Source organism: Castor canadensis, chromosome 2 (genome assembly GCF_047511655.1).
Source record: "Castor canadensis chromosome 2, mCasCan1.hap1v2, whole genome shotgun sequence".
NCBI classification, from domain to species: Eukaryota; Metazoa; Chordata; class Mammalia; order Rodentia; family Castoridae; genus Castor; species Castor canadensis.
Window position 1 is genome coordinate 54,651,615 of NC_133387.1, and position 15,564 is coordinate 54,667,178.

Sequence of the window (15,564 nt, forward strand, 5' to 3'; positions counted from 1 at the left end):
TGTAGTTTTAATTTGTGTCTCTAATGATGGCCAATGATTTTGATCATCTTACATGCTGTCATATCCCTCTCAGCGAAATAGCTCTTAACGTTGTTAGTATTTTTACTCTTTTTGACTGTTTTTACGTATTCTAGATACTCGTCCTTTCTTGGGTATGTGGTTTGCAAATATTCTTTCTCACTGTAACTTGTCTTTTCATTCTCTTAAACATGGACTTTCGTGGAATAAAAATTTTTAATTTTGATGAAACCCAATTCATCAGTTTTTCCTTTTATAGATCATACTTTTGGTGTCCATTCTAAGAACTCTTTACCAAGTTCAGATTCTGAAGATTTTCTTCTATGCTTTTTTCTAAAGATTTTATAGCCTGATGTTACATTTAAGTCCTTGATCCATTTTGAGTTATTTTTATATAAAGTAGGAGACCAAGGTTGAGGTTTGTTGTTATTCCTTCTCACCTATGGATGTTCAGCTGCTTTGGTTGAAAAGGTTATCTTTACTCCATTAAGTTGTTTTTAAAAAAACGGTTGGACATCCTAGAGAGTATCTATTTCTGGGTTCTCTAATTCTGTGTGTCTATCACTCTGTCAGTATCACAGTCTTTATTACTGCAGGTATATAATAACTTCAAATCAGGTAAATTGATTCTCCCATTTCCTTTTTTTATGTTTGATACAATTTTTTAATAGCTGGGGATAGAACCCATGATCTCGTACATACTACACAAGGGCTCTATCACTGAGTCACATCCCTAGCCATCTCACTTTATTCATGTATTTCTTTTCCAAAGTTGTTTTAGCTGTTCCCAAAGTTTCTTTGCTTCTCCATAATTTTAGCATAATCTTATTTATATGTAAGAAATCTTGCTAAGCATTTTATAGGGATTAAGTTAAATTTGTATATCAATTTAGAGAGAAATGATGAGCTTACTATGTTGAGTTTCTAGTGCATTTTTAACTTGCCTATATCATGATTAAATAAGTGAATTTTTTATAAGTAGCATATAATTGAGTCATGTTTTAAATTTACTGTCAGTTTTCATCTTTTAATTGATACAGATTAATTATATTAATGCAATTTTAGATAGATGAAAACTTACATCTACTCTTTCTTTTCTCTTTGTTCTGTTTTCTTCTTATTATTTTTCTTGCCTTCCTCTGTGTTATGCTTCTTAGAATTCCATTTTGATCTGTAGTATCCTTGTACATATTTTTAAGTTTTAAAATGACAAACTGCTCTACTCTAGCCAAATACCACTTATTACTGATTACTGGTAGGGATAAAAGTTTCAGCTCCCCATTGATCTTCTGTAACACCACCCCATGAAGGTGTTAATAGTGCCTCATCGCAGCCTTATTAGGGTACCTGTGAAGGCTACCTACCTGGCCTTTTGTTGGCGTGGGTCTGGCTGGTACCACAGGTTTTTGTTTTTCTGTGGTATTAGAATAGAGCATTTGTCATATTAAAACTTCAGTGTATCACTAAGCTTCCCTTTTCCTAGGAAAACATGCAGTCCTTTGTGACAGGCTTCTTAGCATGTTTTAAGACTCATCAATCTTGTGGCAAACATCAGTATTTTATTTCTTTTTATTCTCAAATTGTATGCCATTTTATGAATATACCATATTGTATTTATACATCTATCATTTGATGGAAATTTGGGTTATTTCTAATTTTAGGAATGAATAATGCTGCTATGAGCATTCATCTTTTTGCGTGAACACGTGTTTTAGTTTCTCTTGAATATGTTTTTAGAATTGTGATTGTTGGGTCGTATAGTATCTCTATGTTTAATCTTTTGAGAAATCGTCAGACTGTTTTCCAAAGTGGCCATCCCATTTTACATTCCCACCAGCAATATATGAGGTTTCCAGTTTCTCTACATTCTCATTAGTACTTCTTGTCATCTGTCTTTACTTACTTACTTATTTATTTTTGAGGTAGGGTCTCACTGTGTTGTATAGCTGGCCTCAAACTCTCAATTCTCCTGCCTCAGCCTCCCAAGTAGCTGAGATTACAGGTGTGCACTATCACATCTAGCTTGTTGTCCTTTTTTTTATTTTAGTCTACCTAGTAGGTATGAAGTAGTATCTAATTTTGGTTCTGCTTTGCATTTCCATAATGATCAATGATACTGAACCTTTTTTTTTCTCATGTGCTTATTGACCATTTGTGTATCATCTTTGGAAAAGTGTCTGTTCTAGTCTTTTGCCAATTTTTAGGTCTTTTTATTATTAAATTGCAAAAGCTTATCTATTAATAACAGACTTCTCTTAAGCTTCTGCCTGCTTTTGTTCTGTCCAGAGATTTCAAAATGCTGGCTTTAATGATGCTTTGTTAGATTTCATACTTGGTTGGGAGAATTTATCTGATGAATTCTGTCTACTTTTTAAAAAATAATCTTTTGAAAGGTTTTAAAATAGAGTTGAGTAGAACAATCTAGGGCCAAGTAATAAAGACTTTTTTCTGTAAGAATAAAAAAAATATATACCTAATGTATCTAAATATCTTATATTTTATAAACAAAAGTATAAAAGAATGAAATTATCAAGTTAAAGGATATATTTTGATAATTTTCTGTTACATAGAAATACTATTTTCTATTATAATTTTAGGATGCCTTTTTAAAAATCATTCGAAATGAGGGTATTAAATCCTTGTGGAGTGGCCTTCCTCCTACTCTGTAAGTTGAAATTTAACATTTTTTTTCCTTCTAAGCGATGATTGTTTTGTTTTATAATCAGCATGGTTGGAGAAAGTCTTGCATTTTTAATATTAGAACGTTCGCTTTCTGAAGCATTGTTTTGTGAGTCCTGCAACTATTGCTGATGTGCTGGCAGACTCACAGAACCTAAATAGGGCTATATTCATGGATATGGTTTATTATAGCTAAAGGATACAAAGCAGAATTGGTAATGGAAAAAGACACAACAGGAGACGACCACATATAGACTGCCAAAGTCCTCTCTCATGGTATCACACAGGATGTAACGACTCTTCCAACAGCTAACTCTAAACTGTGTAAAGTGTTTCTGCCTTGGTAAACCCAGTTGAGTTTCAGAGTGTACATCTTTTATTGGATGTTGGTTGTACAGGAACATTCTGCTTGTAGCTAGCTGTAATTGATAAAACTTCATACTCTTAAAAGGAAAGTAGTTTTTACCATAAATCACACCATTTGCACAAATCAACCTAGGCAGGTGGTTTGTTGCCTCAGACGTACCTAGAGCACTATTACAGGGAATGTTCCAGTGACTAAATGCCCATAATTTGGCCAAACATCAGCATGGAGACAGGTCTTCCTAAAGACATTATAGAAGACTTATGCACCCAGGCCTACTGTGTTATCTTCACTGCAGAAGCATAATTTTTTCATGTTCTGAAGTAAAGAATTTGGTATTTAACTTTATTGTACTGAAACAGTGAAGTATATTGTGGTAAGTATATATCCCTTCTCCAGACAATTCTGACTCTACTAACTTCAGTTAAATGAATTAATATGATTAGTAAGGCTGAATATAGAAATTCCAAACACTTTGACTTTCTCTGCTTCATTTGTTTCTAAGAAGTTCCTCTTTCCTTTATATGCAGGAAATCAGTCAATTTTGAGGTATATTTTAATGCCTAAGATTATAAAGTTACTGGCAGTTCTAAGACACATTCATTCGTAGTTGTACTTGTAAATTTTCAGCATCAAAGTTCCTGTTAGAATATTAAGCATTCAAACTATGATCTGTGAATGTTCTGTAGTTAGACTATAAATATAAAATTATTTCTTTTTGCATTAATATTTATGATATGACAGTGCCAGCAACTTTGAATTTAATAATTCCCTCTTAATGTTTCCATTTAAAAGAGTATATTACTAGAATTCCCTCAAAACAATGTGAATTGTACCTTATTTTTAGTTACGAGTGGTGTGATATAAGATCTGTAGCTAAAAATGTTTTATACTTGTTCATGAACTTTTTATTGTGTTCTCATATTATAGGTAAACATTATTTGGGGAGGCAGATATGGGAGACCAGAAACAGATGAAAAAGTCAAGGAAGTGTACCAATACGTCTTTTCATACTTATGACCTACTATTGTAAAGTTTATGTGATCTGAGTTTGATTGCAGGACACTTATTTATTGCTACATATTGTAACCTATCTTACATAGCATTTACTTAATGCTACATATTATAACTTATCTTCACAGCTAGAATGAAATTTTTGAGGGGACAGGTACCTATTTTACATCTTTCTAGGGCTTACTAAGTTAAGTACTGATACTTTTTTAAATAAATAAAAAGTTATCACATGGTCTGGTTTGTTGTAATTTTTCACTCACCCAAAATAAGAGGGTTTTTTTTTTACATTTATCATAATATTTGGATCTAATTTAATAGTTTTTGTAAGACTTTTTGATAATTCTGAGCAAATCTTTTTGTGTGTTTTTAACAGAGTGATGGCAGTTCCTGCCACAGTTATTTATTTTACATGCTATGAACAATTAACTGCTCTCCTGAGATCTAAATTAGGAGAAAATGAAACCCGAATACCAATTGTTGCTGGAATTATGGCCAGATGTAAGTAATAAACTTATATTTCATTTTTATTTGTGTTAAGGACATCTGTAAATTTAGATACAGAGAATTTGTGTAGTGTATGGACTGTCAGTAAGTTATATTTTGCATTCTGGTTTGTACTAATTTGTTAATATTTATACTCCAGAAATTATATGATATGGTGGTTGTCATCAGAATGAGATGGGATTGGTCTATCTTGGTTGAATCTTGGACAGTTTTTAGAGTAATGTTAGAATTAGTTCTTATTTACCTAAAACTTACAAGGAGTCATCTGGGTCTATATATGATTCAAGCCAAAAGTTTGAATCATTTTCCTTATGAGCTTTGGGATTCAGAGCTTAGTCAGAATGAGATTTGTCTCTATGCAGAGGAATGTTTTTCTCAGTGTAATGAGAGTGAAGTTTATTTGGGGGCCCTAGCTGGGTTTATAGTAGTTGTACTTGACTGTAACATTTGTAATTCTGCCTTGAAAGAGTTGAAGCCAGAAAATGGAATATGAAAATAGATACATATTTATCAAGGAAAAAAATTTGCCAGTATGTTAACATCATTAGACATTTGATTCTAAGTTTTCTAGACATTTCAGAATAACAGGTTAAAATATCATAAAACAAGTGAAATACTAATTTTTGCATGAATATTTGCATGTTACATTTTTGGTGTTGTTGTTTATATTAGTTGGTGCAGTAACTATGATAAGCCCATTAGAATTGATTAGAACCAAGATGCAATCCAAGAAGTTTTCTTACAAGGAACTACATCGATTTGTCAGCAAGAAAGTGTCAGAAGATGGTTGGATTTCCCTTTGGAAGGGCTGGGCTCCGACTGTTCTTAGAGATGTACCTTTCTCAGGTAGGATTTGTCTTTCTAGTATCAGCTAAATGTTAGGTAGCATTATCTTATTCATGTATTACTTTTACTAGACTTTAAACCCTTTATGGTTAAAGGTAAGTTATTTTCTGAAGTGAGTACAAATTTCTAATTTGCTGTTGGGCTTTCAGATCTTCACAAGCCTATAGTGAAGGAGCAGTTTCTAATTCAGGCCTGGTTTATTTTTTTTCTCTTTCTGTTTGATTTCCTTTTAAACATTAATTTGTGGTGGTGGGTATTCATATTCAGAAAATACAAAGTACCTTTGACATTGATAAGTCATTAAGGTAAGTAAACTACTGCAAATCCAAGTATTATATAATCCATTTAAGACTACCTTTGAATTATTTGGACTCCTACTTTTTCAATTATTAAAAATAAACATCTCATTAAGTGAGTATCCTGTAAAAGAGTATTATAAATCAAATAGCAGCTGGTGCCGGTGGCTCAAGCCTGTAATCCTAGCTACTCAGGAGGCAGGTATCAGGAGGATCGTGGTTCTAAGCCAGCCTGGACAAATAGTTCACAAGACCCTATGTCAAAAAACGCTTCACAAAAATAGGGCTGGTGGAGTGGCTCAAGGTGAAGCCCTGAGTTCAAGCCCCTGTACTGCAAAAAATAAATAAATAAAATAGGTGGTAATGCTGCTTAGAAACATAACATACATAACTAATCATGGATTCCTATGCCAATTCTGTTTTCTTTACTTCTTAAATGAATTTGGTATGAAAAAAGCATAGGCATGTTATGAAGTATGCTAACAAAATGAATACCTGTGAACTTACTACTTTAATATATGAACGTCAAGATTGTAGTTTTTTCAATCATGAAGCCACATAAATTCTCTTTTCACTGTGACATCCATAATAGTTACCACCAAACTGAAGGCCTTGAACTTGGGGCCTTCATCTTGAGCCACTCCATCAGCTCTATTTTTGTGAAGGGTTTTTCGAGATAAAGTCTTGTGGAACTATTTTCCTGGGCTGGCTTCAAACCACGATCCTCCTGATCTCTACCTCCTGAGTAGGTAGGATTATAGGCATGAGCCAACAGCGCCCGGTCACCATACTGAATTTTTATCATTTACTTGATTTTTTTTTTTTTTTGAAGCGTTTTCTCTGGGCTGGGAATGTACTTGATTTTTTGTTGTTTTAATGTTTTCCCTGGGCTGAGAATGTAGCTCAGGGGTAGGAGTCCTTGTCTAACTACCTTTAAATCTCTGTTTTAAATTCTAACTTGCGTAAATATCTTTCAGGTTTCTATCTAGACTTTGTGTGTGTGTGTGTGTGTGTGTGTGTGTATGTATACATATAATAACCTTCATATTTTTATTTTTAATCATCATAGTTTATTTTTTCTTTCTTCCTGACTAGTGCTAGTGCAGTTTTGAATAGTCGTAAGAAGCATCCCTATCATTTTCTCACCTTGTAAAGGAAACAGTTATGATGTTTCAACATTAATAATTTTTGCTGTATGTTTTTTTTTTTTTTTTTTTTTTATGGCAGAGAACATAAATTTTTTTATTCCCACAAACCTTTACTCAAATGCAAAGGAAAAGTATCATTCTTGTTTGCCTCATTATTGGAGACTGTTGCACTTTTTTTTTTTTTTTTTTTTTTTCATTTTTCTTTTATTATTCATATGTGCATACAAGGCTTGGTTTATTTCTCCCCCCTGCCCCCACCCCCTTTGCTGTATGTTTTTGATGTGTACCTTTTGTCAAGTTAAAGATGCTCCTTTTTATGTCTAGATTCCCACCAAGTTTGTTTACTTTTAATGGAAGTGTTACAGTTTATCAAATGCTTTTTCATCATCATTAGGTTATACCATGGTTTTGTTAATGTGGTATATAATATTTTATTGTATTAACCACCTTTCTGGGATATCCCAACCTCATCATAGTGTACAGTCTTATGAAACGCTTTTTTCTTCAGTTTGCCTATTTTTTTTAAAGGATGTTTACACTTATTCATTAATAGATTGATCTTTAATTTTTCCTTTCTCCTATTTGCCCTTGTTGGGTTTTGGAATTACAGTCCTACATTACTGATGCGTAGTGTTGTGGGGATTGTTGTTTTTGCTTTTGTTTTTGACTTGCTTTGTTTATAAAACTGCTAGAATATTGAGAATTTCAATCCCTCTCTTGAAATCCTACCTATTTTAAGCAGAAAGCAAAGTATGTCAAGGTTAGAATTTCTCTTTTCCTTTGCTTATGATTTCATTCTTTAAAGTCCACATTTTATTTCTAAATATGTGCTCATTTCATTCTCTGTTTTTCTAGCAATGTACTGGTATAACTATGAAATTTTAAAGAAGTGGTTGTGTGAGAAATCTGGTTTATATGAACCGACATTTATGATCAACTTTACTTCAGGGGCATTGTCTGGTTCTGTAAGTTTATTCTTTTGTTGTTAATATTCAAGCAAAATGGTGGGGGTTGTATTAAAACAGAACATACATCATTTCACGTATATTGAGAGAACATTTTTTTGAGCTGTACCACTTTAAAACATGTTTAAGTATTTGTTATCCTATTTTAGGAAAATAAATTATTAGCCATTAAAGTAGTTTAAGTATGTTTTGTTGATGTTATTATTTTAAATGCATTATTATATCTTTAAAGCAATTTTTGGACTTGTTATATCATTACAGTTATAATCATGATTATACTTGAAATGGCACTTTACTATTTTAGAATATTTTATAGTATGTTGGTTCAATAAATGTTAGTAGATATGACTATATAATATTTTGTGGAGATTTATTCCATATTTGTAATTGAATTAAATAGAAGCAGTTCTATCCCCTACTATTAGTTACTGTTTCTTTAGAATTATATTGGCTGAGTACTTCTTAAAAGAATTTCAAGACAAAGTACAACCAGAAGGGAAGAACCTCATACGACCTTTTTGCGTAGTAGAAAGTTCACCCTTCCATATAATGGAAAGCCATGCAGTAGATTTTTTTTTTAAAGCAAATTCATACCACAATGACCTTCATTATGAAGAGTTTTAATCCAGTACTTCTACTATTTTGTGATAACTTACAGCATGATACTGACTTACTATAACCACATAAAAACAAGACTTAAAAAGCTGGACAGAGTGGCATATATCTATAATTCTAGCACTTGGAGGATCAAGAGTTCAAGGCCAGCCTGGGCTACATAGTGAGATCCTGATTAAAAAAACAAAAAAACAAGACTTAAGCGGCTGAGTGACATGATGGGAAGATGTAGAAAAGTACTGGACTAATAGAACCCTTAGGCTAAGGATGCCACTGCTGTTGGGTTCAAAATTTAGACATGAATATTCTCAGGTCTATGATCTGTCAAATTAACCCTATATAAACCCATTGAGCCTGAAAAGGAATTAGTATTGTTGAGTAATGTTTTTAAGATGTTCTATCAACTGTACAGTAATATTAAGTAAACTTCTATATTTTACTATTACTGTTTAACATAGAAAGCTATCTTCAATTTTTTTAATGCTCTAGAAAATGTTGTTGCCTTTTGACAGTTTTCAAGTAAAGATTTGTCTCTGCAACAGAAAAAAGTACATGCATGTAATAGTGTCAAGGCTTTTTGTCAGGAAACAGAACAGTATAAATAAACTATATCATTTAGAGTGTCGGGGGCGGGTGTGGAGTGGAGGGGGGGAGGGGGAGAAATGGCCCAAACAGTGTATGCACATATGAATAAATGAATTTAAAAAATAGAGTGTTAGGTATATATAATAATATAGAATAACAATAATTGATTTTATCTTACCTGTAATCCTTGAAACTGATTTCAAGAACTTAAATCAATAAATTGGGGTGAAATAAAATGTATGTGATTTTTTAAGGAGCATTTTATGGTCATATTGGCCCAAGTGTCAGTTGGGAAGCAAAAAATAGAGACCAGGTTTTATTTTATTGTATCAGATATGAGACTATTCTTAAAGGAATTACATCTTTAAAAAAAAACCCCTCCCTTAGCCAAGGTATTATGGAAATAATTATTAAGTTGAATGATCTTGAGAAAGGTGTTTTTTTAAATGTGAGTTTTGAGCCACTATAATTGTATATTTTCAGATCTATTAAGAAAAGGTATATAGAGCTAAAAGCTCAAAAGTCTATTTTCTGTATTTACTTAGATTTAATTTTTTATTCTATTTTTAAAACATTTTGCTGGATAAATTTAAATGCTTACTACATATTGGGGAACTTCTGCCTTAAGATAAGTGTTACACTGTTATCTGAAGAAAGATCGTAGTGGAACCCATAGGAGCATCACAAGCTGTTAATACTGGCTTTGAAGTCAGAGGGCTCTGAGGCTCTGCCATAGCAGCTGCATGATCTCAGGGAGTAAGGGATTTGTTTCCTGAAACTGTTTCTGAGATTTATGCAAAATATACAAGACATTTATTTACCTTACTAGAAACTTTTATTTAAATATATCTGTTTTGTTTTAAACTTCAACTTAATTATGATTTTCATTATCATCCTTGTTAACTAGTGCTAATTAGAAGACTTTAAAAATACTTTAGGAAAAATTAAAGGTGGATTTAAATTAATCAATTTTACTTTTTAACAGTTTGCAGCTATTGTAACTTTACCATTTGATGTTGTAAAAACACAAAAGCAGACACAACTTTGGATATATGAAAGTCATAAAAGTAAGTTACATTTAAAGCATTTTGTTTTGCCTTCTATGATATTAAGGAATGAAACTAAAAATATGTACTGTTAAGAGTGGAATACCTAAAAAAATACCCTAAACCCAAACAAAAAAATTAAGAAACCCCAGCCAGCTTTGTGGCTGCTGTCAGTTAAGTTTCTTAACTGCTATAAAGAACAAGTTGTCTTTGTCAAACAGAAACTAAGTTGGGAAATTTTTCCTATAATTTGTTCTTAGATCTATCTCAGATTTACATTTTTATTCTCCTCATAAGTATTCTTGTAAAGAAACCAATAAAATCTAGACAAATTAAGGAAAAGGATAGGAAATTACTAGAAACGTTTTTTCTCGTTGCATTTTTTCATGAGCATATGTAAATATTTTATTCCCTTTTGTTTGTTTTTAGCTTTCTTTCTTTTAGTGTTTTTTCACTTCTTTGTAACCTGTAATTTATTCTATAACAAAAGTGTAAAAGAAATAGCTATGTGATTCTGCTAGTTCTCCCCTGCCATCATTCATTCTTGTTAAAAAGAAAACATAGCAAAGCCAGGCATGGTGGTGTACATCTGTAATCCTAGCACTTGAGAGGCAGACGTAGGAAGATTGTGAATTCTAGGCCAGCCTGGGCTACATGGTGAGACCTGCCTCAAAAAATAAAACAAAGTATAGTGAATCCATGAGAAATTATCTGTTACAAAATTGTGCTTCACATTGAGCCATTCCACCAGCCCTTTTTTGTGATGGGTTTTTTCGAGATAGGATCTCTTAAACTATTTGGCAGGGCTGGCTTTGAACCATGATCCTCCTGATCTCTGCCTCCTGAGTAGCTAGGATTACAGGCATGTATTGCCAGCACCCAGCTGTGACAGCCTATTTCAATGTAAATAAATTGTTCAAATCTGTGACAGTATTTTGCATAAAGTAAAATTGTCATTATAATGTTTAAAAAAACATTGATATATAGACCACTATAAATGATTCTGATGATTATTGGTGACAGTCTTGTCTTTGACCTGGTTTCCTTTAATATTAGACACTAAGGAAAACCTAGGGGGTAATCAAAGTTTTATTATGTCAGGGTTCTCCCATTTCCCTTTTTAGTTATGAGCCTTCTAGCTGCTTAGTGCTGTTTTCTTTGATTATTAAAATCATTTTGTTTCATTCTTCTTTCTTGTCATCAGAATTTCTGTTTCTTCTGTTAAGTGAGCTCTTTAATATAGTAAGAATATTTTCTTTGGTAGAATTTATCAAAAACAGTTAATGATTACGGTTTTGTGGTGGTGATGGTCATGACAATGGTGGTAGAGTTGAAAGAGGAAATGAGAATCTCTGTTGGTTGATTATGATACAGTTACTTAGGTAAATAATCATTGGAGTCACTGATGTGTAAACTTGCGTGGGCATCACTCCCATGCAACTTAGAATGGATCTAAGTTGGGGAGTGCAGTCTGTGTATGTTGAAAATGTTCCCCAGGTTATTGTGATGTACATTCTCATTGAGACTGGCACGAGACAGCCATCTTCTTTATTTAAGTCTTGCCTATCACTGCTTGTTTTCTAATGTTTCTCCACTTAAACTAAAAAGGAGAAGCCCTAAGTAAGAGTTGGATTTTCATTTTCTATGATTATCATTGCTCACTTTTACCTATTACTCTTCAATTATGAACCAGTTTTTTAAAACTTTAGCAAAATATATTTCTACTGCAAATTGTACTTCCGATTTGAATGATAAACAGCTTATAATTATTTTCATTGTTTATATCACACAGTATTTATTTATCCCCACTAAAGAAGTAACTCAGCTCTGAGGCACCCCAAAGCCATCCAGTAGGGAAGAGAACACTTATTGCCACATAGTCCAACATATTAACCTTAAAAAGGGGCAGTCCCCTATAAAAAAAAAATAAAAGCACTACCACCTCAACCTAAATTCAGAGGAAAGAGTCCAGAACATTCATTGAACTGATTTTGTATGTATCATATATAAAATATGTTATATATTATATATAATATATATCTTTTTATTTTACTTTACTTTTATTCTGTTTTATTTTTATTTCATTTTTGTATAAAAATTGAAATTTTAACTTTTATTTTAATAAAATCAATTTATTTAATTTAATTTTAATTTTAACTTTTATTTTCTTCCATCTTACTGTTACCTAACTCCCTCCTCCATTCTGTCCTAACACTAACTCACTCAGCCCTCTATTGTACTACTTTCCTTTCTCTACCCCAATTTTTTCTTTCTCATCTCTTTCCATCTTCTTCTCCTTCCTTTCCCTTCCTCACCTTCCATTCCTCCCCCTCTCTCCCCACACTACCTCAACCTCATCAAAATGCACCACCCACTAAATAGTCTGTTATACAAACTTTACACATTATCCCATCCCTCCTATCCCTCAGCAACCCTGACAGTAGCACTCTCTTCCACAAAGACTGAACTACAACTCAACACATACTAGGGACTTAGTATCCTAGAATCCCCACACCTCACACACCTCACCCCATCCCTCCTTTCTGCCCCTTTCTCCATCACCAGCTGTTTCAATACTTAAGTGTCTGCCTCTACCCAAATGACTGTTATCCCCCCAATGTCAATGGCTTATAGACAGTATCACCAAGGGGCTCACTACATATTGTGTAAATAACTGGTCTGGCATTGGATCAGTTAGTTTGTTATTTCTAATTTATATCCCCTAGGCAGGGAACAGAAATATCACATCAACCTAGCTAACAACTAAGCCAGTCATAGCACAGTAATTGAGTCAAGGGGAAGATAACAGGTGATTAAAATCCCCAGTTGGTCACTCAACAACATAGAAGCACAGCACATCATAAAAGCATGGGGAGAAGAAGGAGGCCAAGAAATCCTACCCCCCAAAAGACCAACAATTCAATAGAGTATTTAGTGGAAAATGAAGAAAACGAATACTCCGACAGAACCATGATAAATAACACCAATGAGTTCAGTGATGCCCAAGAGGAAATTATGGAAGAGATCACTGAGAAACTCATGGAGAATCTACAAGACATGGTTAACCAGAAAGTACAAGATGCACTCAAGAAATATCAAGGCACCACAAATGAAAAACTTGAGAAGACACAGAAACAGCTAAATGAAGTCAGAGAGGACTTCAATAAACTCCAAAATGAAACAAAGGAGACTATAAAAAAAAGATAAATGAAATAAGACAACACAAGCTATGAAAGAGGAATTTAACAAAGATATGGAAAACCTCAGAAAAAAGAATCAAACAGAAACCCTGGAAATAAAAAGTTCCTTAAATCAAATAAAAAATACAGGGGAAAGCCACTCCAGCAGACTAGAACAAGTAGAAGACAGAATCTCAGGACTTGAAGACAAAATAGATACTAAAGAAAAATCAGAAGAACTCTTGGAAGATTCAAAAACTACAAAGGGAATATGGAAGAACTCAGCGACTCCCTGAAAAGTCCAAACCTGCAAATCATGGGCATCAAAGAAGGTGGAGAGGCCAAATGGATATGTAATATATCCAACAAAATAATAGCAGAAAAATTTCTCAAATCTCGAAAAGAGTTGTCGATTCAGGTACAGGAAGCCTCCAGGACACCAAACAGGCTTGACCAAAATAGAACCTCTTCACAGCATATTATCTTTAAAACAACTAGCACGGAGGACAGAGAAAGAATATTGAAGGCCATAAGAGAGAAAGAACAAATAGCATATAAAGGTAAATTCATCAAAATAACGGCAGACTTCTCAACTGAAACATTAAAAGCATGGAATGATGGATTTCGAGCACTGAATGAAAACAATTTCAGTCCTAAGATACTCTACCCAACAAAACTGTCATTCAAAATTGATGGAGGAATAAAAGTCTTCCACAATAAACAGAAACTAAAATAATGTATGACCACCAAGCTACTACTACAGAAGATTCTGAAAGGAATCCTACAAATGGAAGACAAAAACAAACAACCACGAAAGGACTGGAAGTATTAAACCTCACGAGAAGAACAAACAAGCACTCAGAGAGTAGCACTGAATTGGCTGCACACACGCAAATCCTTCAACAACAAAAACAACTAAATGACAGTAATCACCACATACCTCTAAATACTAACACTGAATGATAACAGACTCAACTCCCCCATCAAAAGACAGTGATTGGCAAACTGGATCAAAAAGGAAGAAGTGACAATCTTTTGATGCAAGACACCCACCTTATTGACAGAAACAAACACTGGCTTAGAGTGGAAGGCTGGAAGATGATTTACCAAGCTAATGGCCCGGCAAAACAAGCAGGAGTAGTAACACATCAGATAAAGTGGACTTCAAACTTAAATTAAAAGAGATAAAGAAGGTCACTTCATACTAATAAAAGGAGCAATACATCAGGAGGAAATAGCAATTATCAACTTATAGGCACCCAATGTCAGTGCACCCAACTTCATTAAGCATACATTAAAGATTTAAAACCATTTAGACCCCACAGTGGTAATGGGAGAGTTTAATACCAGACAAAAACTCAACATAGAAATCCTACAACTAAATGACACTGTAGATCTAATGGAACTGACAGATGTCTACAGAGTATTCCATCTTGCAACAGCACAGTATACATTCTTCTCAGCAGCTCATGGAACTTTTGCCAAAATAGATTATATCTAAGAGCACAAACCCAAGTCTCAACAAACACAAGGAAATTGAAATAACCCCCTACATACTATCTGACCACAATGCAATAAGACTACAACTCAACAACAAAAGCAGCAGCAGAAAATACTCAAGCAGTTGGAAGCTGAACAACACAATGTTCAATGATCAGTGGGTCACAGAAGAAATAGGGACGAAATAAAAAAGTTCCTGGAATTCAATGAAAATGAAAATACAACGTATCAGAACCTATGGGATACAGAAATCCTAAGAGGAAAGTTTATAGCCATGAGTGCATATATTAAAAATGGAAAGATTTTGAACAACCTAAATGCTATATCTCAGACTCCTAGAAAAACAAGAACAACCTAAATCCAAAACAATTAGAGGGAGTGATAATAAAAATAAGGACCGAAATTAACAAAATAGAAACCAAAAAAGCCATACAAAGAACAATGAAACAAAAAACTGTTTTTTTGAAAAAAAAATAACGAGATTGACAAACCCCTGGTAAATCTGACTAAAATGAGTGGGGAAAAGACCTAAATTAAAACAATTAGAAAAAGGGGCAATAACAACCAACACCAAGGAAATCCAGGCAATCATCAGGGACTACTTTTAGGACCTGTATTCAAATAAACTGGAAAATATAGAAGAAATGGACAAATTTTTATATACAACCATCTAAAACTGAACCAAGAGGATATTAATTACCTAAGCAGATCTATAACATGCAATGAAATTGAAGCAGCAATAAAGAGTCTTCCCAAAAAAGAAAAGTCCAGGACCTGATGGATTCCCCACTGAATTCTACCAGAC

At 33.4% G+C, this 15,564-nt stretch overlaps 1 protein-coding gene across 9 annotated transcripts in view; it reads left to right on the forward strand.

The window, feature by feature from the left end:
• The window catches only part of Slc25a40 (solute carrier family 25 member 40), a 50,573-nt gene that overhangs the window by 26,261 nt on the left and 8,748 nt on the right, over positions 1 to 15,564 (forward strand). For all 9 annotated transcript variants that reach the window (XR_012445167.1, XR_012445168.1, XM_074064833.1 and 6 more), the window contains 5 exons: positions 2,616 to 2,683; positions 4,449 to 4,573; positions 5,252 to 5,425; positions 7,725 to 7,834; positions 10,020 to 10,101. Coding sequence is in view for 7 of the 9 variants with exons in the window: in XM_074064833.1 (XP_073920934.1) it covers positions 2,616 to 2,683; positions 4,449 to 4,573; positions 5,252 to 5,425; positions 7,725 to 7,834; positions 10,020 to 10,101 (559 nt within the window). In the remaining 2 variants the exon portion in view is untranslated. The remainder of the gene's footprint in view (positions 1 to 2,615; positions 2,684 to 4,448; positions 4,574 to 5,251; positions 5,426 to 7,724; positions 7,835 to 10,019; positions 10,102 to 15,564) is intronic.